The sequence below is a fragment of the Sinocyclocheilus grahami genome, unplaced genomic scaffold, assembly GCF_001515645.1.
Source record: "Sinocyclocheilus grahami isolate Dianchi unplaced genomic scaffold, SAMN03320097.WGS_v1.1 scaffold1161.1, whole genome shotgun sequence".
NCBI lineage: Eukaryota > Metazoa > Chordata > Actinopteri > Cypriniformes > Cyprinidae > Sinocyclocheilus > Sinocyclocheilus grahami.
In genome coordinates this window covers 214,504-240,261 of record NW_015506340.1, presented here as the reverse complement: position 1 = coordinate 240,261, position 25,758 = coordinate 214,504, and the positions used below count along the sequence as shown (strand labels likewise).

The window sequence follows — 25,758 nt, the reverse complement described above, 5'->3', positions numbered from 1 at the left end:
AGAGAGAGAGAGAGAGGTGACAGTTGCCTGTGTGAATTAGCCTACCTGCGTCTGTGCGTCTTTCCAGTAGGCTATTTAATCTATTTTATTAATAAAAGTCACGTGGCAGCATTCTCAAGAAGTTTGTGTCCTCCTGAATGTCTGTACACGTGCGCAGCGCGATCTCCGATCTCACAAACCAAAATAATAGGCATGATTTTCTCAGGCCACATGTAAAATCATATGAATTATTATAAAGATTATTAAAATGAATACGTATGGATGACAGTTGATTACAATAATATTTCAGTATATTTCCATTATTAGTAACAGTTTCCCCTGTGGGACAAATAAAGTTAATATTAGTCGTATATTAATAATAGGCTACTTCATTAACTTTATTTACTATCCCTGGTGTAGTATTATTCATAAGTAAAAACCAACAATATTTTTTTTCACCATGTTTCCAAATTCTCTACCCCAGGTCCAAAAGAAATGTAAAGAATGTACACACTGAAAACATTAAATACTTTTGTGATCCATTTCCATTTGTTAATTTCAAAAGAGAAATACTGTCATGGATGTTTACAGAGCAGAGGTCACCTTTTTTTAATTCCAATGGGAGAGATGGACTTTTGTTTGTCTTTTGTTTATTATTAGTTTGTGCTGTATTGTTGGTTACTGTGTTATTTTCAAAAGCCAGCAATAAATAACACTTTAATATCTAAAGAGTGTTCATGTGATTTTATACATTAGTAATGTTGGGAAATGAATAAATGCATAATAATTGTCATAATTGTAAAACCGTGATTATTCCTCAGACAATAATCGTACCAACAAAATCTATAATCGTTGCATCCCTAATTGTAACGCAGTGTTATAACGTGCCCCATCTGCGCAACTGGAATTTAAAACTGGTTAGAGTCTTCTGCTAGTAATCAAAGCATTAAAAACTATCTGAACTGATAAATAACAGATTGGAAATTAAAATAAAAGCAGATTTGTCTTATTTTAAATGAATAATAAAAACTGAGATAAAAATTTACTTAAGCCAGGATTATAATTTTTACTATGGTAAAATAAATATTCAAACCACGTGTGTTACAACTAACCCCCCGTTACTTTGTGCATAGCACTCCCCTATATTATGTCACACTTCTCTAGTAAGTTTCGTCTGTGTGAAGACAGTAGCGCAAATCCGTGAATGAATGTTCCGAAGTCAAATAAACTTAAACGGAATAAAGTTGAATGGAATTTAATTGAATTAAAGTTGAATAAACTTCAACTTTACCGTTCAGTGCACTGATGTCAGACTCATTTTGGATAGTAAAGTTTATTGTTAAATTGTTAAATGCCCTGCCTCCATTACGTATCTCGGTCACGTCATTATAAGTGTTTCATCACCACATTTGAGTGATCATTGCAAAAAATGTGTTTATATATTCTGTTTATGTATATACTGTATTCTATATATAGTACCAGTCAAATGTTTGGACACACGAATGGGAAAGTGTCCAAACTTTTGGTTGGTACTGTACCATAATATACACAAATATCTGCCAATATATCGGTATCTGGTATCATTTACTCCCTAATATCGGTATCGGCCCCAAAAAACCCATATCGGTCGGGCTCTACTCAACTAGATTTGACTAAGTTTGCAAGGTTTGTGAAATTAAATGTTCATTAGTCATTCAAAGATTTGTTTAAATTATATAAATGCGTATTTGCTGAATGCTGACGGCAAAAGAGAAAGTATTATAATGTTTGCCTTTCTATTACTAATAATATTAAAGCAATCGTTATAATACTTTTTTGTATACATTTTAACACATCGGCCAAACAGAAAAACTTAGCGGCCGATGCCGATATTTGAAAAATGCCAAATATTGGCATTGGCGATATATCGGTTGAGCACTAAATTTTATCCTATAATATATGTCACAAAATTCTAATTCTTGCAGCCTACTGCAAGAATTATCTTTGCACAGTCACACGTGCTGTAAGACTAATTGATGGTTAAAAGGCATTTTTATTTAATCTTATCTCAATCTTTAGCTGTGATGTCTTTTGTGCAAAAAATGAAAGAATAAGTGCTTCACTCAAGCAGAATGGCAATAAGATCAAAACAATTTACCGTTTTGGTTGTTCTTTTAATGGAGAATCAAAATGTTCTTGATAATTACACATATAAGAGGTAACTCTACAATAAAAACATGCTTCATGCTTTAAAACTAAAAACTAACTCCCTAGTTCAAATTATGAATTCTTCTTTTCTACCCCTCTGAAATGCCTGGATTTAAAATCGGGAGAATTGTGACATCACGTCATGATTTCCCCTCGACATGCCCCTCATGCATCATCATCATAAGCAATCCATTTAATAACTAAATTATGACCGTTTTTGAAAAACAACATACCAAGTGCACATCAGGAAAAATTATATTTAAAAAATGCATTTCATGACCTCTTTAAACCGATGAGAAAGAGACAAGGTCAAAGTTATTAATGTATCGGTGCATGTAACAAAGTGAAACTAGGCCAGAAAAATAAAACTGACAGGGACGGTCTATGCCAGTATTGATACTGAAAGATGCCTACCCATGTGACAAAACACACATGCACTCGATTCTAAGAAACTGAAAGGATAGTTTCCAATAACTCAACACAACAGAGGCCATAACATCAACATAAAGAGACCAAAGCTGAAATGTCTGTGTTGACAGACCCTTAACACCCTTAACTGTCATTAGGACATACAGGCCCTATAGCGAGTAGTAAAGATGATAAGGAAAACAGAGTGGCTCTTAGCACAGTCATTCGCCCAGCACATGCTCAGTGAGTGGGGTGACACCTCCGCACACAACTCATTCAAGGTCAGACCAGTAATGCTCCAATCAAAAGTGCAGTAGAATGTCCTTAGAAACCGCTCTGAACCGGTCTGGTGTCAAATGATTCTAACAGATATTGCTTTAGTAAGAGATCAACGACCAAAGCAGATTCTGCCAGCCACATAATTAAGAAGTGAAACAAGGCAAAACACTCAAGTCACTCAAGTCAAGTTTGTTGACAAAAGAAAGTAGTCCTTGCAGGGATTGTTGATAGAAAGGTGAGCAGATGACCAACCGACCATTAAGTGACCACAAAAAGCTTGTTGATGATGCATTCTGCAATTTAACACACATGAAAACAATGAACGCTCACTAAATTACTCTATTTCAAGACACAAAAACTGCCCTGACAGATGAAAATCAGCTGTTGTACTGCATTAAAGATTTCATTTCTGCACTATATCAAAAGTGCTCATTTATAAAAAAAATATGAGCACTAATAGGGCTGCACGATTAATCGAATGTGATTGTCATGCGCATCTTGTCGGTAAAGCCGGTTCTGTGGTTAGTAGTAAATCTCCAGCACGTGCTTTCAGATGGAGCAGCATTTACTACACAGAGCCGTAGTTCACTGACAAGCTATGCAAAATCGCGTTCAGACGATTTAATCGCGCGATTATGAAATCGTTCTGTGATTATGAAAACGGTTTGCGTAGCTTGTCAGGGAACTACGGCTCTGTGTAGCAAATGCTGCTCCATCTGAAAGCACGTGAAAATACCACATTTAATGGTATTTGAAATAAATCCTTCTGTGAGATGATGTGGCTTCTTACACAGAATAAGGCACGCAACATATTTCATAGCATTTTAAGCAGTGTTAAAGTCTATGTCGATTAGCATTGCATTATTATATACTTTATTATAATAAAAATGATAGTAAGACGAACTCAGATAAACCATATATTGTCGTAGTCTTGTGTTTATTAGTCACGCTGAATTAATGAAAGCAGTTAAATCATCTGTTTATTAAGCAACCGCTAAATGCATTTCCTGGATTTCTTCTGATAGGCGTATTTGGAGTTTCCGCACGAGAGCGCCCTTTGGCCTTTGAATGGAGATTTACTGCTGATCACAGAACCGTGCTTCACTGAAAGATACGCATGACAATCGCAGCTTCTGCCTAATCACGATTTATCGCCTTTGCAATTTAATTTCGGTAGAAAAAATGAAATGAGATTTAGAATGACATGGGAGTGAGTAAATGACAGAACTTTTATTCATGGGTGAACCATCCTTTTAAGACATTCAAATTAACAGTAGACATTCATAACTAAGCCAGGTTTGTTGACTACAGCTAAATGGGTGATTACTGAAAATAAATATGCCCATGCATGACTCAAAATATACATTAAAAAATTGGCTATTTGGAGAACATTCACTAATGAGACACTGAGAAGACAATTTTGGATTGTGGAGTGGAGTTATTTTGTACAGGTAGACAAATTAAAAGGGATAGTTCACCCAAAAAGGAAAAAACCCTGTCATCATTTACTCACCTTTATGTTGTTTCAAACATGACTTACTTTCTTCTGTGGAACATAAAATAAGATATTTTTAGAAATGTCTCAGGGTGTTTTTAGTTCATACACTGGAAGTCAATGGTCACCAAAACTATTTAGTTACCAACACTCTTCATTACCTTCAACAACTACCAACAAACCTTCTGTTGCATTTCACAGAAGAAAGAAAAGAGAAGTTCAGGTTTGTAACCACATGAGGGTGAGTAAATGATGAGACTGGGAGAATGTAAAAATGTAATAAAACAACCCAGTGGAAAGTAAGAATAAAAGCACTTTTCAAACTCAACAGTTGTTTGTGAGGGTGAACTTTTGCACCAATGGCAAATTATATAATTGTGTCCAGACAGCAAGTTCAGAGTTGCCAAGTTGCTGTTCAGTCAAACTCACAGAACTGACAACACTTACATGGGAAACAAACACCCTAGTACTTGTATTACAGTCACATTACATGACAGAACTGTGAGAATGATCAAGCATTTTAGATGACACTGAGCAAAACAATACACTAAAACATACTGAACACTACGACACTGCAATGATCAGTTGAAAATTCTATCCAAAACCATGTGATCATTGACAGTGACAAAGGCAAAAAAAAATGACATCAGATTATATGGAAGCATCATCTCTCTATGAATTTATGGGAAGGACCAGCACCAAGCTAGTTCCTTTTTTCATGGCAAGGAGCAACATCACTGATAGAACCTAAAGCAGTGATATGGCTTGGTGCAACCTCTAGTAAGCAGCCTGTTTACCTTGATATATCCTTCCTGAACTGCTTATGGCTCTATGAAACAGATGTCTGAGGGATGTGGGGGGGGGTTTATAAACTTCACCACTAAGTTTTGCCACCTCGTTATTATTGGCCCACAGAAATGGATCCATTACCTTCAGCGATCAGCTCTTCCACCGTCACTTGGTATCGACCGACAGCAAACACCTTCCCGATATAGTTGCTGCTTCCAGTACCAGATCCAGACCCACCCCCGAGACTTCCGCTCTCTGATTTCGGCATACGCGAAAACTTCTTCATTCTTGCCTCTTGTGTTCCCGCCTTCCCCCAAACGGACAGTTCCAAACAAGCTTAAGACGCTCAAAAACCCAACCTGCTCATCTCCGCTCTTCTGTCCAGCATGCTGAGAGAGCTGCTCTCCCGAGATGCGCCAGGCACTTCAGTGCTCGAGGGACGCAGAAAGGCGTAACGTTAGCTGAATGCTTCCTTATTTCCACCAAACCCAGTGCAGTGCAGTGTTTTGTCGTTAATGCGTGGTAACCACACCAATGAGACCGTCCACGCCGCTATATTTTCAGGCCGACTCGTTTCGGCTGGCTAGCGAGCCTGTACGGGCGCTGGAGAGACCATTCGCCTCGCTAGCTGGCTGGCTAACAACGGCGAAACGCTCTGTTTAGCCAAAGCATGCTTTTGTGTTCGGCGAAAAGCTGAAGTCGGTTGAAGTCCAGGTTATTTGAAACCAACGTGAACAACAAACAGGCAGAAAGTGGGTGTGTTAGGCGGAAGCTACGCTAGCGAAACTCTGGCTAAACGGTGACTGCTGCCACTTCCCCCTCGGATAGTTTAGTTAGCCAGCTCGCTAGCTGACTCTTCCTCTATCTGCTTGAAGAGGACCCCTGTATCATAGTTAAAATGTGTCACTACAAAAAATAAACCAGAAATCTTCCGAGCGGCCAAACGTTTCGGGTGATGCGCGAACAGCGTCGGTTATTTTTTGAAACTGCAGAGCGCTTCCTCGTGCTCTGGAAGTCCCCCGTCACAGGGATAAAGTTCGAACTCTCGTGACTCGCCGTAGAATTGGTGGGAGGTTTGTCTGACAACCTAACTTTGGTTTTGTCCGATTCCTTCCCATTGTCATGATTGGTGTGAGCGAGATGCGTCCTGTAGATACTCTTCTCTGATGGGATGAAATGGATGACTGTCTCTCAGCGTTTTGATTAGCAGTTTGCTTGATAAAGAGCTTAACCAATGTGTTAGTCAGTTGAAAGAAGTGAATGGGTTGTTTGGGAGAGTGAGGTGCTTAAGAAGTGCAACTGGCACGTTCCACGAACACGGCACACCTTCGTGTCGCATGGTTTTTAAGCACCAGAGGCACGAATCCAATGTTTTTGTTGTGAGAATTATTGGATAAACTATTTAACATAACATTTAACTTAACTTGAAAAGCAACGTGTCTTTAAGATTGGGATTAAATCGACTAATAAACTCATTTTTATTAGTAATATGTATTACAATAGTGTAACATTCTATTTATTTATTTATGTGCTGTTTAAAGGGTTCATTATGTGGACCCTTTGTACAGCATGGTAGGGTGACAATCTCATTTTCTCAATTATTAAACAAATTATGGTGTTGACTATATCTGTTAAATTCAACCACACAACAAACATTTTTCAATGTATGGGAAATTTGAGATTATAACTACAAGCCATCATTTGCCAGTTTCTACTGATGTTATTTAGTCATTATTTTATTTACTGATGTTATTTATTTTTGTTGTTGTTTACTGGTGTTATTAATTTTCAACCCTGTTACATTCATATTTATTTAATACATGTCTGTTCGATTTGGATTGTTATTTAATGTTTATTATTGGAAAATAACAAAATCACACAGACTAGAGACCTCAACATTTAACCACCTAATTTAAGTTTCAGGCCATATTTTGAACCCTACTCAATGTTTTGCATAGTAAATTGCCTAAAGTTGATATTATATTCTCTCTGAAGTAAAAAACTGTGAATTACATATAATAATAAAAGAAAATATTCAGCATCTACTTAATATTGTTTTCGTCTTCAACTTATTTTTCAAATAAGTTTTTGGAAAAAAAATGTTTTAATTTGAGATTTCCTTTGTACTCTACATGTATCTTTCAATAAATTTCAAACATGACACTCATAATTTAATTTATGTGCAATCAGGACACAGATCCAGCACATGTAATGTTGACAGAGTCATGACATCAGATTGAGATAGTGACAGTAATGTGATGTTAACCAGTCTGGGTGGACAACACAAGACCCTCTGAGGGTCCTCAGGTACATCTGCTCTTCAATTCATGAAAATGTCCTGCCCTCTAATGGTCAAACCCTGCAAAATGATCAGGTGCCTTCTTATCCCAGGAAATAAGTGTAGATACTGTCTATGTAAGTGTGTATTAATATATGCAATTCAACATATGAAAAATGACTAACTTATGCTCAGTTAATTGCAGAAGAAGCGCAAGAAAATCATGACCTGTTTAAATTGTGATATCCAGAAAAGAAAAACATCAAGGGCTTTTAGAAGCAAATGTACATAATGCTTGTACAAATGTGCTATCTGATAATAGCTACAGATGTAGGTCGATGGAGAAACAGAGGACTGAACTGGAGTCTGGGATTATTACATGGGATTAATGAGGATCTTCTCTTCCCTCAGGCGCTTCTCCACCTCAATACAGATCAACTCCCCTGACTGTGCAGTTTCATCAGCAGCAGCTCCCTAAACAGATGACTCAACGCTGTGTACATCACAAGAATGCCCAGATATCTTGGTTATCTTTATCATAATGTGTTAAGTTATGATTTGTATTTTTTTTTTTCAAACAAGGCATATACTACACCTTGTTGGCTGTTATATAACACTTTTGGGAGCTGTGATTTTGCATATTTATTATCATATTTCTAATTACAAGTAGAATCTATTGTCATATTTATTCAATTAACCCAAGTTCAAATATATATTTTTTTTTTTTTTTTACCAAAAGTAAGGTAACTATAGGTCTACACTATCTGCGGGAAAATCTGGCTACAATTTAATCTAAAATGTGCAATAAAAGGGGTAAAGGTCAGACTAAACAGCTCAAGCAGGAACCATATGGACAGAGTAAAGGCTTTTTAAAAGGTCAAAATTAAAGCAAAAAGGCTACTGGAGTCTCACAGACGTTTTTCTTAATGACATTTACGTCTGGCAAACTGCCATCAATACTGATATCATTAAAGTGCGGCAGGTAAATTCAATTAAATGACAGAGGCAGAAACAGACATGGAAAGAACAGATTGACATTTAGGCCAATGATTAAGAAATCAATAAGTGGTATTTTACTATATTATTTTGCCCAGACAACATGTAAAAACACTTTGCTGATCCACATAATATCTGAAGGACAAAATGCCAAAAAGGTAATATGCTGAAATATATTTTTCATTTGAATAAACTAATTGAAATGCAGGAATATTCATAGCTGATACTGATTTATCAGAATTGCAACATTGCAATTTTCTAAATCATGTTGTCTATTAGCTTTTTTACTTGCCATTAAAGCCTTATGAGTAATTTAGTAATTTAGCCTGAAAAAATCTATTCAATTTACATTTACATGTATTCATTTAGCAGACATCGAATTGACCCACTGCAAAATAACTAAACAAGACATCTTTAGTAGCATTTCAGGGTTAGTCTTCTCCTCCACAAATCACATTCAAGCAATCACCGTAGTTGCCAGACACATCAGACTGAAATAAAAAAGAGCAAAGTCACTTATCATAACATCAAATACAAAACCCTTAGTCATCATCAAAAATTTGTTTCATTTGCATGGAATATAGTGACACAGATGAGAAAAAAGCCTTTTGGCCATGAAGAATGGACTTGATGGCATGATTAAACTAATAAACCTGAGGATCAGGAAGTGATGTACTACTGGCCTCGAGCATAATTAAAGAATAATGGCCTGAACTTGTGCTAAAGTGTTTACATCAGTGGAGAATACTTACACTTATTTCCTTGAAGAGTGAATTCTGATAGAGCTTCTTGAATTCAGCTCTGATGTCCAGCATGTCAATCTCTCCACGGCTGACCATTACTCTGGTCAGAGTGGTTTCATCTGTACCGGCTCCCTGCAGGTTCACAAATAAACGTCAGTGTTGGACAAACTCAGTGACAGACAATAATGTTTCTATCTGTACCTTCATGCTTTTGTAGACTTTTTCAGCAAAGTATGCAGGAGTACTCATCACACACTTTACTAGAAGAAGAAAAAAGTGTATTTGATTACAAAATATGTAGAGGTAAAAACAAAAACAAAAATTCAAATCCCAAATAAATATTGTGTATTTGAATTCATTATTAAACATTTACCAATGTCAACCAGCAGTTCCTCCAAGTTTCCAGACATTTCCTTCTCAATGCTCTTCTGCAAAGTCTTGCCACTGATGTTTTTATATTCCAGTATTGCTGTAACAGGAAATGCCAAATTATATTCAAAACACATGCCATTTCAGTTCCTATGTGAAACGTTTGTGTTTATTTGGATGATTAAGTTGGTACTTTGTCTCAGGTGAGGGATGCTCCTTTTACAGAGGATCTCAATGAACTTGGACTCATCAGTTCCCAGTTTCTTCTCGCCTGCATGATAGAGAGCCTATGGAGGAAACAGAGAACATGTAGATGCTCACATCTAATCATATAAATAACATTCTTTGATACAGCCTTATGAAACGAGTTTTCTATACCTTTGCATCCTCTCTAGCCTTGTCTGCATTCACATTGGTGCTTTCATCCCTCGCACCCTTATAATGAGTGAGAAATATCATTACTTTCCAGAGCTGCCTTTATTACAATAGACTGCGATACATGTGTATTGAATCACCTCAGCAAGCAGAAGGATGGCTTTGCCAAAATCCCCTGAAACCTCTGTCTTTAGGTTCTGTATCAGCGTTTTCTTTGTTTCTATTGGGCAAAGGGAAGGGAAGCAATTATAACAAGTTTTTGTAAATGACATATTTGTTACAATAGATTCCTCATCTCACCCTCAGCATATGCGGCAGACAGTTCCTTGATCTGTTTATTTGTCCGTGAGGCAAGTATTTCTATCAGGATGCTGTTGTCTGTCCCAGTCCCCTTAAAACCAACCCATGAATGTATTAGGAAAACGATGAAAAATATGCACAAACACTGGTAAACAACATGCAAAATATGTTCACACAGATAATCCTGAAATTTGTCTGAGATTATTGCTAAATGCATAAATGTTTTTAACATTTAAAATGAAAAATTAGGAAATGCAACTTACTTTCATTGCTTTAATTAGCCATTTAGCATCATTGACTGCAGGCGGTCTTGCGAGCGCAACCAGCAGATTTTCAAAGTTGCCCTGAGTGTCGCCTTTCAAGTCATTAACAAGAATCTTTGGTCAAAACACAAACAAATTAGGCAGATTTTCATCATATAACATTGCACACACATTCAAATGTATATGAGCAGGAGGACACAGATTTACCCTATTTGTGGTTTCTTCATATGCCTTTGAAATAGCCTGCTTCTGACTGCTGCTCCTGTGAGTCAGTATGTCTATCAATGTCTTCTCAGTTGTACCTGGTACAGTATATACTCAGAATACACATATTACATAATACATACTTAATACACTACAGATAGATTATGTACCTATGCCTTCCATTGCTTTACGGAGAGCTGCAACATCTTCACTGACGTTGAAGTTAGCTTTGGCTTTAATGGTGCCTCTCTCCCCTGGCTGAAGAAGAATAAGCAGTCAATCAACCAGCCAACCAAATCAATCAATCAGTATTACAAAAATGTTAAAAGTGTGAGACAACTAATCCCAGTCCAGTCTCTCCAAAGTGTATTAAATAAGAACCAATTATACACACATATTTAGGTGTGTGTGTGTGTATATAATACATACATATACATATATATAAAGTATCTCACAGAAGTGAGTACACCCCTCACATTTTTGTAAATATTTTATTATACCTTTTCTTGTGACACACTGAAGAAATTACACTTTGCTACAATGTAAAGTAGTAAGTGTACAGCTTGTATAACAGTGTAAATTTGCTGTCCCCTCAAAATAACTCCACACACAGCCATTAATGTCTAAACCGCTGGCCACAAAAGTGAGTACACCCCTAAGTGAAAATGTCCAAATTGGGCCCAAAGTGTCAATATTTTGTGCGCCCACCATTATTTTCCAGCACTACCTTAACCCTCTTGGGCATGGAGTTTACCAGAGGTTCACAGGTTGCCACTGGAGTCCTCTTCCACTCCTCCATGATGACATCACGGAGCTGGTGGATGTTAGAGACCTTGCGCTTCTCCACCTTCCGTTTGAGGATGCCTATGCTTGGCCAATCCATCACCTTTACCCTCAGCTTCTTTAGCAAGGCAGTGGTCGCCTTGGAGGTGTGTTTGGGGTCATTATGATGGAATCCTGCCCTGCGGCCCAGTCTCCAAAGGGAGGGGATCATGCTCTACTTCAGTATGTCACAGTACATGTTGGCATTCATATATATATATATATATATGTGTGTGTGTGTGTGTGTGTGTGTGTGTGTGTGTGTGTGTATCTAATCAAATAAAACAATCTTTGACGCTGATACAGGGGGGTTGTGCTCGTCATGTGACATACAGCAGACACAATATGACTGTATAACTGATATAGGCTTATGGGGTTTTTTTTTCATTCAAAATATTTCCAATCAGGAAATATCTTCTCAAATATGTGCAAGTAAATGCGTTTTGCACCTTTATAGATTATTTGATCTATAATGGGTGATGGACAAAGTAGACTAATAGAGTGATCTATTAACTACACATAAAAACCTGTCTTAAGTAGCCTACCAGATATGGGTGTCATGCCGTAAAATATTTTTAATACGACTGACTTTGTATTTAATGTGAATTTAATAACAATATTGTAAGTTACTAATTATAACAGTTTCATTTTACTGAGAGCAAAGAACATTTACATTATCAGAGAACATTTTCATTCAGTCCAGAGTTCAGGCTCTCTCAAAAACTCCCAGTTAAATCACTGAAGCTGTTTACACTGTTAAATGAATATCTTACTTACATTAGTACGCAATCTGCACTTTATTGTTTCTGATGAGAGAATTCGCCAGAGAATTCAGTCAGCGAGCAAGTGAACAAAACACCGCCGCTGCGTCTGCAGCATTTCAAGGCCTGAAGGAATCAAGGCCTGAAGGAATCAAGGCACGTCCGAATCAAGCGGCAACCTCCCGCTCTCTCTCGTGAAGCCAGCCTGGTTCAAAAAATTATTTTGGTCTATATAGCTAATTTTGCCCTTCATGACAACTGTGAGGGGGGTGAATTTTTGTATAACTCATCCGTTTAAATGATATTAAGCCTTAAAGTTCTGCATAATTAAGGGCACGGCCACTTGAGTGAAAAGTGGATTGCCGCTGCTGTCACCACCGTCGAGCTAGGTGGGCGTGGTTTCAGCAACCAGCTCCCGCCTCTTTGCCCATTTTCGATTATCCGGGAGTGACGTGCTGCCAAGATGGCGACGGCCAGCTCCGCCCACTTTAGGCTTCAAAAACGCTCTTCAGAAACCTACGGGTGCCGTCACGGACACTACGTCCATGTTTTTATACAGTCTATGGTCCGACTACAAATTCTGCTTTACTTCCTGTCTCCGGAGGTACCACCTTCTAATCGAATTTTGAAGGCAGCATAGATGTATCCTTCGCTGCCTTTGATATCCCACAATCCTGTGCGTTCCATTCCGTGACGGTTGGGATAAAAAAAATAAAGATGGCATCTGAAAGTTGCGTTTGGTGGACAGTTTGTGTTTAAATTTATGTTTCTGACTAACGTTTTGCACTTTTCAGTATTATAATAATTAAATATTAATTTAGTTATCATCAAAACTCGTTCTATTTTGTTGTAGATCATTAAACTGTTACGCTGCCTCAGAAGCCTGTCCGAAATCAGTTTCATGAGGTGCCTTCGTGCAAAAACGCTGCCTGCAAAGTCAATGCCTCATAAGGCAGCGAGGCAGCAAATCAGCTGCCTAAGCTTTCGGACTCAGCCCGCGTTTCAGCGATGACTCATCTGGACGCCTCTGATTGGCTATTGCATTCATAAGCTCAACAGAATCGTGCGTGATTGGTTATAATGCAGCGCTGTACAAACATGTCTGTCTCTGGCTCAGCGCCAGCCAGCGACCGCAGATTTGATGTGCCGAGCTGAACGATTTAATCACACCGGTGTGATTGTATCAAATATAAAAATATATATTATTAGGCTATTTTTGTCTTTTGAAAGCTGCATTCAAAATCCATTTGGCTCAGAAAGCTGAGGGGGCACGTGCCCCCTCAATTTGAATGGGCAGGACGCCTCTGTATATATATAAAACATATACAATGTGTGTGTAGGCCTATATAAGTATAACAAAATAGTTTGTTTACCGCTGCTGTGAATGCAGCAGGAGCAGCATTCGCAACACTTTGCAAGTCTTCCTGCAACACAAGAAATTAAATAAATAATAAACTCTCTTCAAATTCATACTCTTCACTTAAGCAACAGAGATGACTGAATGTAGCTTTAAGATTTGACTTACCCACAAGTCCGACATTTTTGATGGATTCTACTGTGATAAACAATTCATCGATTTACAGTTCAGAATGCACAAGGTAGCCTAGCCTACATTGTTTTTCATTTTCACTCTTTTTATATGTACAAAAAGGAAACAGATTTTAAAGACTCAGCGATATCAGTAAAATAAGCTTTGACAAAAACTCGTATAATTATCGCGACTCCTGGTCGACTGTCTGCAGCAATCACATTACCGCCTTCTGTACCTCTATTATCTACTTAATTCGAATGTATATCAAAAGCAAATGTAAAGTTATGTTAATCAAACTTAGACTTTGCTTTGAAAGTGCTACCTACAGTTTGCGCTTACCTGTGTGACACGAATCAACACTGAACGTGCCTCCTCCTGTCCGGTTTAACTTCTCCTCTTCTACTTCCTCAGGGCGTGATGCGATTTATCATTTTCACACAAGACATGCATTCTTACTGAGCCTCTACTTTCATGAACACACAACGCGCTGCTATGATTTACCATTTAGGAAAATTGCTCCTTATTTTCCTAATATTTTGTAGCGATCATTTAACCCCAATCAAGGTCGTATCAGCTTTTAATAAACATCCAAAACACACTAAAATGACTGATGGTAGCCGGTTGTAACGCATAACATTCACGTGGTTTCAGGTTTTCTGGCAATAAACAAGATATTGCACACAAACTCAAGTGTCCTTCACAATTTTAGAAATTGGGTCAAATTAAGCTGATGATAGATTAAATAATCATACATTAAATATGAGCACAGTGTGCGTTCCACATATTAGGTATATGTTTATTAATTGATTTCATTGTTAAAAGGTACAAATACAGGCCTCATGTTGATTATTTTACCAAAAACAGACATTTGAAAAACTTTTGAAACTTTTTTTGATAATAATGGGGGGAAAGAAAAAAGAAACCCACATGAAACAAAAAATACATTTTGTTGATAAGTGTTAAAATAACAAATCCTTTGGCATTTCAATGGAGTCACCAGAATTGTTCAGTTTCCAGTCTAAGTGACAGACAATAATGTGTTTCTATCTGTACCTTCATGCTTTTGTAGACTTTTTCAGCAAAGTATGCAGGAGTACTCATCACACACTTTACTAGAAGAAAAAGTGTATTTGATTACAAAATATGTAGAAGTAAATAATTTTGCATCGAATTCTAAGTGATTGTTGTGTGTATTTGCATTTAGAATGTATAAATACAAATTGACAGTACCAATGGCAACCAGCAGTTCCTCCAGATCTCCAGATATTTCCTTCTCAATGCTCTTCTGCAAAGTCTTGCCACTGATGGTTTTATATTCCAGTATTGCTGTAACAGGAAATGCCAAATTATATTCAAAACACATGCCATTTCAGTTCCTATGTGAAACGTTTGTGTTTATTTGGATGATTAAGTTGGTACTTTGTCTCAGGTGAGGGATGCTCCTTTTACAGAGGATCTCAATGAACTTGGACTCATCAGTTCCCAGTTTCTTCTCGCCTGCATGATAGAGAGCCTATGGAGGAAACAGAGAACATGTAGATGCTCACATCTAATCATATAAATAACATTCTTTGATACAGCCTTATGAAACGAGTTTTCTATACCTTTGCATCCTCTCTAGCCTTGTCTGCATTCACATTGGTGCTTTCATCCCTCGCACCCTTATAATGAGTGAGAAATATCATTACTTTCCAGAGCTGCCTTTATTACAATAGACTGCGATACATGTGTATTGAATCACCTCAGCAAGCAGAAGGATGGCTTTGCCAAAATCCCCTGAAACCTCTGTCTTTAGGTTCTGTATCAGCGTTTTCTTTGTTTCTTTTGGGCAAAGGGAAGGGAAGCAATTATACATTTTTGTAACTTTCATATTTTGTTACAATAGATTCCTCATCTCACCCTCAGCATATGCGGCAGACAGTTCCTTGATCTGTTTATTTGTCCGTGAGGCAAGTATTTCTATCAGGATGCTGTTGTCCGTCCCAGCCCCCTGAAAACCAACCCATGAATGTCATGAAAAAAAGAAAGAAAAATCTGCCTCACATTGGTTCAGAATATTCAAATTGCTCACATGAATAGCTGAAGTTTGACTCTGGAGAAACACTTTACATTCTTCACAAGGGAAAATTAGGAAATATAACTTACTTTGATTGCTTCAATTAGCCATTTAGCATCATTGACAGCAAGCGGTCTTGCGAGCGCAACAAGCAGGTCCTCCAAGCTGCCCTGGGTGTCGCCTTTCAGGTCATTAACAAGAATCTAGACAAAGAAATTAGGCAGATTTTCATGTGAATACAAAAACACACACATTCAAATAATCATGAGAAAGAGGTCACAGATTTACCCTATTTGTGGTTTCTAGGTATGCCTTTGAAATAGCCTGCTTCTGACTGCTGCTCCTGTGAGTCAGAATGTCTATCAATGTCTTCTCAGTTGTACCTGGTAAGTGAAATTACTGTAGTTTGATGGAACATACAATATGTGAAGTGAATGCAACAAGGAGAATACAGGAATATATTACATGCACAATACAATACAGATATGTAAATTATGTACCTATGCCTTCAATTGCTTTACGGAGAGCTGCAACATCTTCACTGACGTTGAAGTTAGCTTTGGCTTTAATGGTGCCTCTCTCTCCTGGCTGAAGAAGAATGAGCAAAAAATTGTAAATGCTATAAGTATTTGAAACTAGTTGTCATCACAAGGGCTGTATCTCAATAATTATAAGGTTTTAAGTCAAAAGTCCTCTTACAAGTCAAGTACTTCTTTATTTATGTCTCTCATGCTCAAGAAGGCTGCTTATATAGGCGGTTTAATGGCAAGTTCCATTAGGACAACAAGTATCCAATTCTTCTTGGTTTGTAAGTAAATTACTTTGAAAATATTAAATATCCAAGTGGTGGTCAAACGCAAATGTATTAAATATTAAATTATACATAGCCTACAACCAAAATGCATTCAAACAAGTGATTTACCGCTGCTGTGGAAGAAGAGGGGGCACGAGCAAAATTCTCCAAGTCATCCTGCAATACAGGAAAATTACATCTCAGCAAATTTGGTTTCAGTAATATTCTTCGATATCACTTTCAGGGGGTGCACACGTTTGCAAAATTGTACTCACCCACAAGTCTGACATTTTTGGTTGGGAGGATTCTATAAACAAACACAATCACAGTTCAGATTCGATTCAGTTCATCAATTACTAATGCATGATCTTTGCGGTTACACAGTCATGCATTTACATTTACTTTTCTAGTTTTCACTTCATTCACAAAAAAAAGAAAGAAAGTTGAGGACTTCCCTCCAAAAATAGTTGCAAAAACAAAAACGCAACAATAAGCAAGTTTTGACAAAGGCTGTCGTAATATCACTGAATCGACTGCAGTAATCAGTTTAAAGCACTTCTCTGCCTTTAAAATATGCTGGTCATCAATTGTATACCCAATGCACAAGTTAAGTTAATTAAACGAACATTTATAATTAGCACTCATTAATAACTAGTACCTACGGTTTCTGTATACTTTTAAAAGTCTTTGCTCTTACCTTCGCGATACAAAGTAATAGACGACGGCTCTCTCTCCGGTTGAACTTCTCACCACCTGCTTTTTCAGGGCGTGAGAGACATTGATGTTACGATCTCTAAAGGAATGCATTCTTACGGAGCCTCTCCCTTCTGGAAAAACAAGCTGCTATTCACTTTCTACATAACTCAAAAGTAAAATGTACTTATTTTGTTCTTCCAAAACAATTGTATTACCATTACAACTAGGCTACTATTATTGTAACGCGTGAAGTTATTTCACCTCACATACATTAACTTTGAACAAAGCGTGCCACGCATTAGGAATAGGTTTATTCATTTTATTGCTAGAAAGGCACAAGTACAGGCATCATGTTATTTTACCCTAAATGATAGCACCAAAATCTGATATATCCAAAAACTGTCTGTTTGATAGGCACTCACTGAGACACTTAGACTGATCATGAAGTAATAATCGTAGCTTTACCCACCCTACACCCAGTGCTTTAAAGATTCTGGATATTCTTGATCAAATCAGCACCATGTAACAAGTGATGACTTGATACAACATTACAGAACATTTGAGTAAATAAATGATAGAAACTATAGATGTGCCTTACGTAATACATGATGTGACATTAATACAAGACTAAATAATGCAGGATAACATGAGGTGGATAATCTTTAAAAAAAAAACGTGAAGATTTTTGGTAGTGTTTGGTTATATCAGTATAGACAGCAGTCATATAAAACAAAAATAGATTTTGTTGTCCAATGTTGTAAAATAATAGAGGTTACAGCATTTCAATTGAGTCAGTAGAGTGATTACAAATCAATAGTGGTTATCAAATCTATTTTCATACAATTTATCATTTACATGTACCAACTACTTACATGAACTGACAAATGCATCACTTTGGGCAGTCTATTCGGATTTGGAATTAAATAAATCGCACTTGACAAATATCAGCATGGCACATCGGTGATCAGGCCAAAAGTAAATTACACAATGAGGCAGAGCATCAAAAGCCAAATTAAAATACAGGGATGACCATGTCATCCAATAATTGCACTTAATAAACATATTTACATCACTCACCCTGTCAAAAGTGTTGGCACTCATCCTTCCTTTAATACTTTCATGTGTTTTTACTGACATGACAAAACAGCAGGTGCAGCGATACAAACTCTCCATCCCTTTAAACAAAGTGGCTGAGCTACCACTGAGCCATTATATGATTCTTAGACAGAGCTATGATTTAAAACTGAGATTTGAAACATAAGATCTGATGACCCCATAATGTGTTGCTCATTAATGTTTGAGGTAGCTCAGTTGTGAAATGATTTACACTGCATAGCTGGCAAGCATACTTTCCCTTTTATCCTCATGGCCATACAAAAATACATTAATGTCATTACAAATATTCATAGAAAATGTTTCTTTTTCTCATTAAATACTCTAGAAGGTCAGACTTCAGTGCCGTCATTCAGGTTGTTGTGTAGTTTGACCTCCAGGTTGACCTGTTTGACCTTGACCCCATTGATCTTGTAGGTCTCTGGGTTCTTGTTGAGGACATTGACATTTTTTACAGAGCAGTACTTGCTGTTGAGGTTTTTCTCCAGACGTTCTATACAGACCTCCACCTTCGTGTTCAGAGGATAATCCTCCGCTGCCTTCGTAGGCCTCTTTTTTACAACCCTGCGGCACTTTCTGACCATGAAGCAGAAGGCTAGAAGGACCAGGAGAAGTAGGACGATGGCTGCCATGCCCCCCCCAATGGATCCTCCCATCTGGGGATTGAAGGTGCCCGATGGTTCCACCTCAAGCTTCAAGGTCTTCATGTTGGTGCCATTCTTTACCTGGTCACCTTCATTGTCGTAGATCAGTGATTCATCCAGCATTAGATGACCTGAACGGTCCACCAGATCTCGGCGACTTCGCTTGAGCTCATAGGTCACTGAGCGCTGGATTCTGGGAGCAGATATGGACTCCGGTCCAATAACGTAGATGACCTGGAGGTACCACTGGTGCCCTGCCTCAACCTAAAGAAGAGTAAATGCAAATATGATTATATCCCCTCCCCTTTATATATATTATAACCCCTTTTTAATCTTGTCCTTTAGCCCAGTTCCCTATAGTCATGGCACATTGTCAGCCCGGCATCTTTTCCTAAACAAACAGATCAAGGCACTTCCCTGAAGGGTACAACTGAATAGCTTCAGCTTTGACATTTGCCAGGATTTCTAGTATGTGTCAAACAGAAGGTCTGTTTAACAACTTGACTTTTTGGTGAATCTTGCAGCCACTGACCTTATAAAGGGCATCCACCTTCATTGTGAAACCGTCTACACCAGGCATCGCAGACAAGGACTGGAGATCAGGAATGTCAGATGCAAAGTTGGCTTCAAATGGAACATCATGGAAGTAGCGGTTACAGACATCAGGCTGCTTCCGGTCCTATGTGATACATTATTTACAATTATTACCCAGCTCTCTGGAATACTTAATACTGATTGGTTAATCATAGCATCCTGTGATCTATTATTTGCACTGAATTCGTGCTATATTTGTACTGTCAACTGTCTTTCTTATAGGAAACTTTAAGATAATATACTTCACCATTCAAAGGTTTGGGGTCAATACAATTTTATAACAAAATAACAATTGAATAAAACATTTCTATTTCAAATAAATGTTGTTCTTTTGAACTTTATTCATGAAGTAATCCTGAAAAAAATGTCATAGTTTCCAATTTCAACATTGATATTAATAAGAAATGTTTCCTGAGCACCAAAATCAGCATATTAGAATGATTTCTGAAGGATTATGACACTGAAGACCGGAGGAATGGCTGTCAAATCATTAGAGCTGTCAGTCTCAATATTAGTTCCAAGATATACAAAAACAATTTGATCTTCAAAATACCCCTTGAAAATTTCCATCCACTATCAGTTAAAATTTAACCACACCAAATGAATCTTGCTAGACTGGTTAAACTGGTTTGGACTTGTTACAATAGACACCTACCAGAAGCAGGAACCTGTGTTTGAGGTGCTTGTTCGGTTGAATGCAGCCATACTGAGGGCCTTCGTTATACAAGGTGCCTGTGGGGTCGAAGAAGGGTACATAGCCATCCCGCCCTGTACACAAATATACTTTCTCCAGCTGCAGCTTGTAGGCCAAATTCAAGTTCTGGTCAGGATTCCACAACACTCTGCCATACAGCGTTTGACCTGCATAATGTCAAACAATGAATGAGTGAAAGCATAATAGTGGAGGGAGCTCACTGTTTTCATTACTTTGCTAATTTTACCCATCGAAAAGGCTCCTTTATAGTCCATCTCAGCAACAGACATGTCTGCGAGAGCAGGATCCATTAGAAAGACTTTTTCATTATTACAAAGCTGGAACTCAGTATCCAGGGAGTAGACTACAGGAACAGGGCGGTTCGTCTGCTGGAAGGCGATGGGCAGCAGGAATCTACCGATTGAAAGAGAGTGTTACAAGCCCTTGCATGTTGTTGAATATTCTTGTTGACTCACACTAACAGTCTTCTCCTGATGAAACCTGTATAACGAGTCCACTAAAAGTGGATGACAACTGCAATATCATTCAACCCTGCTGGCTCTGCTCAGCAAAATGTCTCCATCACAAAAAGTCACTCTAGTGTCCTCAAGGAGTTATCAATGGAAAAGCACCATGGTAACATACTTCTCTGGAGCATGGGCCGTGCAGGAAAGAGGCTTATCCCCAGAGTCGACCCATGCCTGGGTTGGCTGTACTGTGCAGGGGATGAGGAAGACTGTGTACTCCCCAGAGTAGTCTTTCCTAAAGCACAACAGAAAGCACACGGTCAGCGGCATTAAGATGGATTCACTTCCTAAATGTGAGAGCATTAGACTTCACACTGCTTACCTGCTGTAGGAGCTTGTGGCTCTCCAGAGCTGGTAGGGTGAATCAAAGGACTGTGCACTCCACATTAGCTGCAGGTCAAATTCAATGCCTCCCAAGTGATCTGGAGCCATCAGGTGAGATTTCTGTCCAGGGAGGGTGTGATGATCAGGGACAAATTGACCTAGAGGGAGAGGAAAGTTTCATCAGTCACTCACAATTCAAGATGTCAAAAAACAGATTTGGACACTTATGCCACACTTCAAAATGCCACATGGTTGGATATTCTAATGCAGAGATGCTGAGACTTTAAGTAACTATACCAATCATTTAATGACATATTTGCATGTTCACAGTTCTATGATGGTTTTTAGTAGTTTTAACACTAATTATCAAAAATAAAGACAGAAATATATTACTGTTGTCAATTACACTTGTATTATAATAACAATAATAATCATATAGGAGCTTGTGGCTCTCCAGAGCTGGTAGGGTGAATCAAAGGACTGTGCACTCCACATTAGCTGCAGGTCAAATTCAATGCCTCCCAAGTGATCTGGAGCCATCAGGTGAGATTTCTGTCCAGGGAGGGTGTGATGATCAGGGACAAATTGACCTAGAGGGAGAGGAAAGTTTTATCAGTCACTCACAATTCAAGATGTCAAAAAACAGATTTGGACACTTATGCCACACTTCAAAATGCCACATGGTTGGATATTCTAATGCAGAGATGCTGAGACTTTAAGTAACTATTCCAATCATTTAATGACATATTTGCATGTTCACAGTTCTATGATGGTTTTTAGTAGTTTTAACACTAATTATCAAAAATAAAGACAGAAATATATTACTGTTGTCAATTACACTTGTATTATAATAACAATAATAATCATCATTTTTATTTTATAAATAACAACACTAATATTTATGTCTTAAATTCTTCACTTTCAAATGTCCAAACCCTCAAGCTTTTAACGTTTCTCTAATTCTCTAGCATTTATTATTATTATTATTATTATTATACATTTTTTGGGGGAATACTTGTTAAATGCTGTAAACTTCTGTCCACAAGAGCATTGGAAATTATGCGATTGTGTAAATAAAGTAAACCTAAAATCTGAAAATACTGGCTCACGAGCTGCTCATGTGTAAATGAACACAATGCCACTCTTCACTCTGGAACACATAATGCAACAGATTATTTTAACGTTTCTCTAATTCTCTAGCATTTATTATTATTATTATTATTAAAAATTTTTGGGGGGAATACTTGTTAAATGCTGTAAACTTCTGTCCACAAGAGCATTGGAAATTATGCGATTGTGTAAATAAAGTAAACCTAAAATCTGAAAATACTGGCTCACGAGCTGCTCATGTGTAAATGAACACAATGCCACTCTTCACTCTGGAACACATAATGCAACAGATTACATAATTTTTCATTAAATCACAGCCTTCGATTTACTGTTATTTACATTTTTGATTCACACTAAGCTATTATGCAATTTATATTTTATTTTAATGAATTGTGCAGCTGCATTTATTTATTTATTTCAATTGAACAAATAACGAATGTTAACGAATCCCCTGCAGTTCCTTCATGAACCCTTGTTTGGGAAATCCTGTTCTAATGCAATGACATTCATTCATTTTTTAATGGTAAATAATGGCCAAATACAATTTTAAATGTCTCCAGGTAAAAACATCAGGTTATGTTCATAAATAAAATGAAATGATAACAAATTGCTAAAAACAGAAGTTACAGACCTCTAAACTTGGCGTGGGTTTTGAACTCAATCACCAGTCGTCCGTCATCCCTAATGAAGATCCGAATGATCTGTAATCTAGCTGACAGCACGCTGTCTGTCTGGATGCCTAGAGGAATGTTCATAAGCAATCAGTTAACATCAGCTACGACATTAACACAGTAAGGTGATGACAGCAGTTTGCGCCCGAGTATGTCCATTGGCTTTGGGGCTGGCGATGAAGCGACATGTACCTGTTCTCCACAAGACCGTGTCATAGAAGAAGGAGAACTCCATCTCTGTGTGGTGCTCTAGGGAGGCCCATCCACGAGGAGCCGTCACATAGATATAGGACACGTAGAGCGGCACCTGCACCGTCAGGAACGACTGAGTCGAGTCTCTGACCTGAAAAAATGCAGCCACACACTCATTTGAATTGCTGTATGGACTAAATCTGCCACATCAGATTTTGTCTAGACGAGAATATTTATATATCATTTGTGGTGGGATACAAGTCATGTGTTCACACAAACCTGAAAGTCAGCAGTTACTGATCCTCCACATACATCAATAAGCTCTGTCATGTCATAATACGCATCAAATGTCCATATGCAGCTCTTCAGATTGAGATGCTTGTATAGCTGGATGCTTCTGGGTTCTCGAACACTAGGGTTGAATTGGTATGGACGGTCATATCCGGGACCCAGGGATATGCTGTCATACGACACATCATCCAAGAAGCCGGTTTCTGGGGGAGAATTTACAACGTATTTTCTGAGTTGAATGATTCAGAGTTCTGATTCATTAGCCGCTATAAGTAAATAACTATAATAATAACAAAGTGCAGTAAAGAGTAAAACTAACTGCACTACAAACCAGTGTATTTATGTTTACAATACTACATTAAAATAATATCATAAATACCAGTTTGTGATATCAAGCAGCATAACAGAGAGTTTTTATACAGCTAAAATAACCTTGCACATTCAAGTTAAAGATGGTCACACCGGCTTTTGTTGCTAACAAGGTGGGTAAGATAGGTGATAAAGTTGATCTAATCTAATATGGGGTCTCTCTCACCAGAGATGCCATGCAGGTCTTTAAGTGTGACCAGGTTGGAGCAGACGTGCTGCTGACGGTAAATAGACTCAGAGAGCAGGAAGTGTAGGTTATGCAGAGGCATGGTGGACACCAATGGAAGCATTCCATCCTGATGAGGGATCTGCACTGAGATATGGATCCTGTTCAGAGAAAAATAAGTATTACTCGCTTTATAAAATGCTATTTTCTTTGACGTACTGAACATAGGCTGGGAAATGTGTTGTTTTGGATCTGTAGTTGTCTAACAAGTTTATTTCTTGGTGTTCCTTCAAATGTATAAATTAATTTTGATCTTGCTTTGCCCAGAGGCAAAAAAGATCTAGTGCCCTACAAACCCTACAGCTGCAGTTTCAGTCGAAAAATGAGTTAAAACTTCTACGTCTGTATTCAATCACTTGCTTACAAAAAGTCTCTCCTGACCTGTTTGGATGCTCTTTGTGTTTGACATCCAAATATTTTAGAGTGGCAATAAAGGACTGGGCCTGAAATCCCCGAGCGGTTCCTGTGGTGACGGGAGTGTGGCATATTGATCCCTCAGTGCCAATAGTGACAATGTTGCTCCTCAGTGGTGTTCCCAGGTGCCCAGCTTTATCTCTGGCCTGAGCTACGCAACGCACATGGAAACGTCTGCTGAAATAGATACTGTCCAGAACCTGTAGATTAAAAGTATTTAATTAACCCCAGAAAACTCAGCAAAAGTGAAAATGCTGCCTGATCATATTACTTATGAACTTATTACATATGGCAAACCACATGGCTGATTGCAGTATGTGAGGTTTTAGTTAACAGCTAGATTAAAAACACTGGTTGGTAATATTCTATTTATGACAGACGATAACAATCTAAATATCAGACTAACCATGTGATTGACTGTGGTGTAAGGTGTGTTATCCGTCACTGTCTCAAAGGGTGATCGTGCTCCGCTGGTGTCTGTGGGAGTTGCGACCTCCCAGCTGAAGTGGACGGAGGTCTGGTTGATGCCTGCCTCCTCACAGCGTTCTCTCATGTCTGAGTATTTGGGGTAATGGGGGTCACAGGGAGTCACACAGACCAGAGGATATCCAGGAGATGGAGATTTCTTACTGCCCTCTTTAGTGACCTCCTGGACATAGTCATAGTCTGACAGAGACACCACCTGTGAGGAGAGTGCATATGAAACCAAACTTGATTCAAAATCAAAAGAGAGTTGTGAGATCTTACAGCTCTCCTTGAATAGGATCTTCATTATTTTAGTACAATTGATTGTTAAAAACCTTTGTAACATGCATGTAATAATTTTACTTGATTGTCACAATAACGTAGGCCAGTGTCTTAAATGATCTAAATTTCAGGACTTTTCTAAAAAAAAAAACTTCATGGGAAAAAATGATACACTACCATTCATAAGTTTGGGGTCAGTCATTTTATTATTATTTTTTTTCCTAAAAATAACGATGTCACTGAAGAATGGAGTAATGGCCATTTTTTGGTGGCAAGTAATTACATGGAGTAATTTGCCATCAGAGGAATAAATTACATTTTATAATATATAAAATATTATATACAGTTTTTTAGTAGCATTTCACAATATTACTATTTATATAAGACTTCCCAACCCTTTGAACAGTAGTGTATGTGATTTGATTAATTAATAAGATGCCATTCAAATTTTTAATCAGCTGACAAGTATTCAGATTTTGACATACTAAATATCAGTCGCCCAAGCATCTACTGTACAT

At 37.9% G+C, this 25,758-nt stretch overlaps 4 protein-coding genes across 7 annotated transcripts in view; all 4 read right to left on the bottom strand.

The window, feature by feature from the left end:
* The window catches only part of bmp2k (BMP2 inducible kinase), a 46,518-nt gene extending 40,202 nt beyond the window's left edge, over positions 1-6,316 (bottom strand). For both annotated transcript variants that reach the window (XM_016253148.1, XM_016253149.1), the window contains exon 1: positions 5,279-6,316. In XM_016253148.1, coding sequence (XP_016108634.1) covers positions 5,279-5,423 — 145 coding nt within the window. In that variant the 5' untranslated portion in view covers positions 5,424-6,316. The remainder of the gene's footprint in view (positions 1-5,278) is intronic.
* Positions 6,317-8,186: 1,870 nt separating this feature from the next.
* On the bottom strand, positions 8,187-14,215 carry LOC107567471 (annexin A3-like). Of its 3 annotated transcripts, none has more exons than XM_016253162.1 (14): positions 14,119-14,215; positions 13,774-13,803; positions 13,622-13,672; positions 10,836-10,923; positions 10,669-10,763; positions 10,462-10,575; positions 10,199-10,289; positions 10,039-10,118; positions 9,902-9,958; positions 9,717-9,810; positions 9,528-9,623; positions 9,356-9,414; positions 9,164-9,286; positions 8,187-8,902 (listed from the first exon to the last, which is right to left on the bottom strand). In XM_016253162.1, the coding sequence occupies exons 2-14, from the start codon at positions 13,786-13,788 to the stop codon at positions 8,843-8,845; spliced, it is 1,023 nt and encodes a 340-aa protein (XP_016108648.1). In that variant the 5' UTR covers positions 13,789-13,803; positions 14,119-14,215; the 3' UTR covers positions 8,187-8,842. The 3 variants fall into 3 exon arrangements, with proteins under 3 accessions (XP_016108648.1, XP_016108649.1, XP_016108647.1); XM_016253163.1 differs by having other exon boundaries at positions 13,774-13,800; XM_016253161.1 differs by lacking the exon at positions 14,119-14,215 and having other exon boundaries at positions 13,774-14,104.
* A 557-nt stretch (positions 14,216-14,772) lies between these two features.
* Positions 14,773-17,418, bottom strand: LOC107567465 (annexin A3-like). Its single transcript, XM_016253146.1, has 12 exons — positions 17,326-17,418; positions 16,904-16,935; positions 16,758-16,805; positions 16,336-16,423; positions 16,124-16,218; positions 15,925-16,038; positions 15,679-15,769; positions 15,521-15,600; positions 15,384-15,440; positions 15,199-15,292; positions 15,010-15,105; positions 14,773-14,891 (listed from the first exon to the last, which is right to left on the bottom strand). The coding sequence occupies exons 2-12, from the start codon at positions 16,916-16,918 to the stop codon at positions 14,773-14,775; spliced, it is 897 nt and encodes a 298-aa protein (XP_016108632.1). The 5' UTR covers positions 16,919-16,935; positions 17,326-17,418.
* A 231-nt stretch (positions 17,419-17,649) lies between these two features.
* LOC107567464 (extracellular matrix protein FRAS1-like) overlaps positions 17,650-25,758 on the bottom strand; it is a 136,529-nt gene continuing 128,420 nt past the window's right edge. The window contains exons 62-73 of the mRNA XM_016253145.1: positions 24,900-25,175; positions 24,461-24,693; positions 24,020-24,180; positions 23,473-23,687; positions 23,194-23,344; positions 22,962-23,069; positions 21,219-21,378; positions 21,015-21,131; positions 20,617-20,783; positions 20,331-20,536; positions 19,614-19,760; positions 17,650-19,345 (exon numbers count right to left, since the gene is read on the bottom strand). Coding sequence (XP_016108631.1) covers positions 18,770-19,345; positions 19,614-19,760; positions 20,331-20,536; positions 20,617-20,783; positions 21,015-21,131; positions 21,219-21,378; positions 22,962-23,069; positions 23,194-23,344; positions 23,473-23,687; positions 24,020-24,180; positions 24,461-24,693; positions 24,900-25,175 — 2,517 coding nt within the window. The 3' untranslated portion in view covers positions 17,650-18,769. The remainder of the gene's footprint in view (positions 19,346-19,613; positions 19,761-20,330; positions 20,537-20,616; positions 20,784-21,014; positions 21,132-21,218; positions 21,379-22,961; positions 23,070-23,193; positions 23,345-23,472; positions 23,688-24,019; positions 24,181-24,460; positions 24,694-24,899; positions 25,176-25,758) is intronic.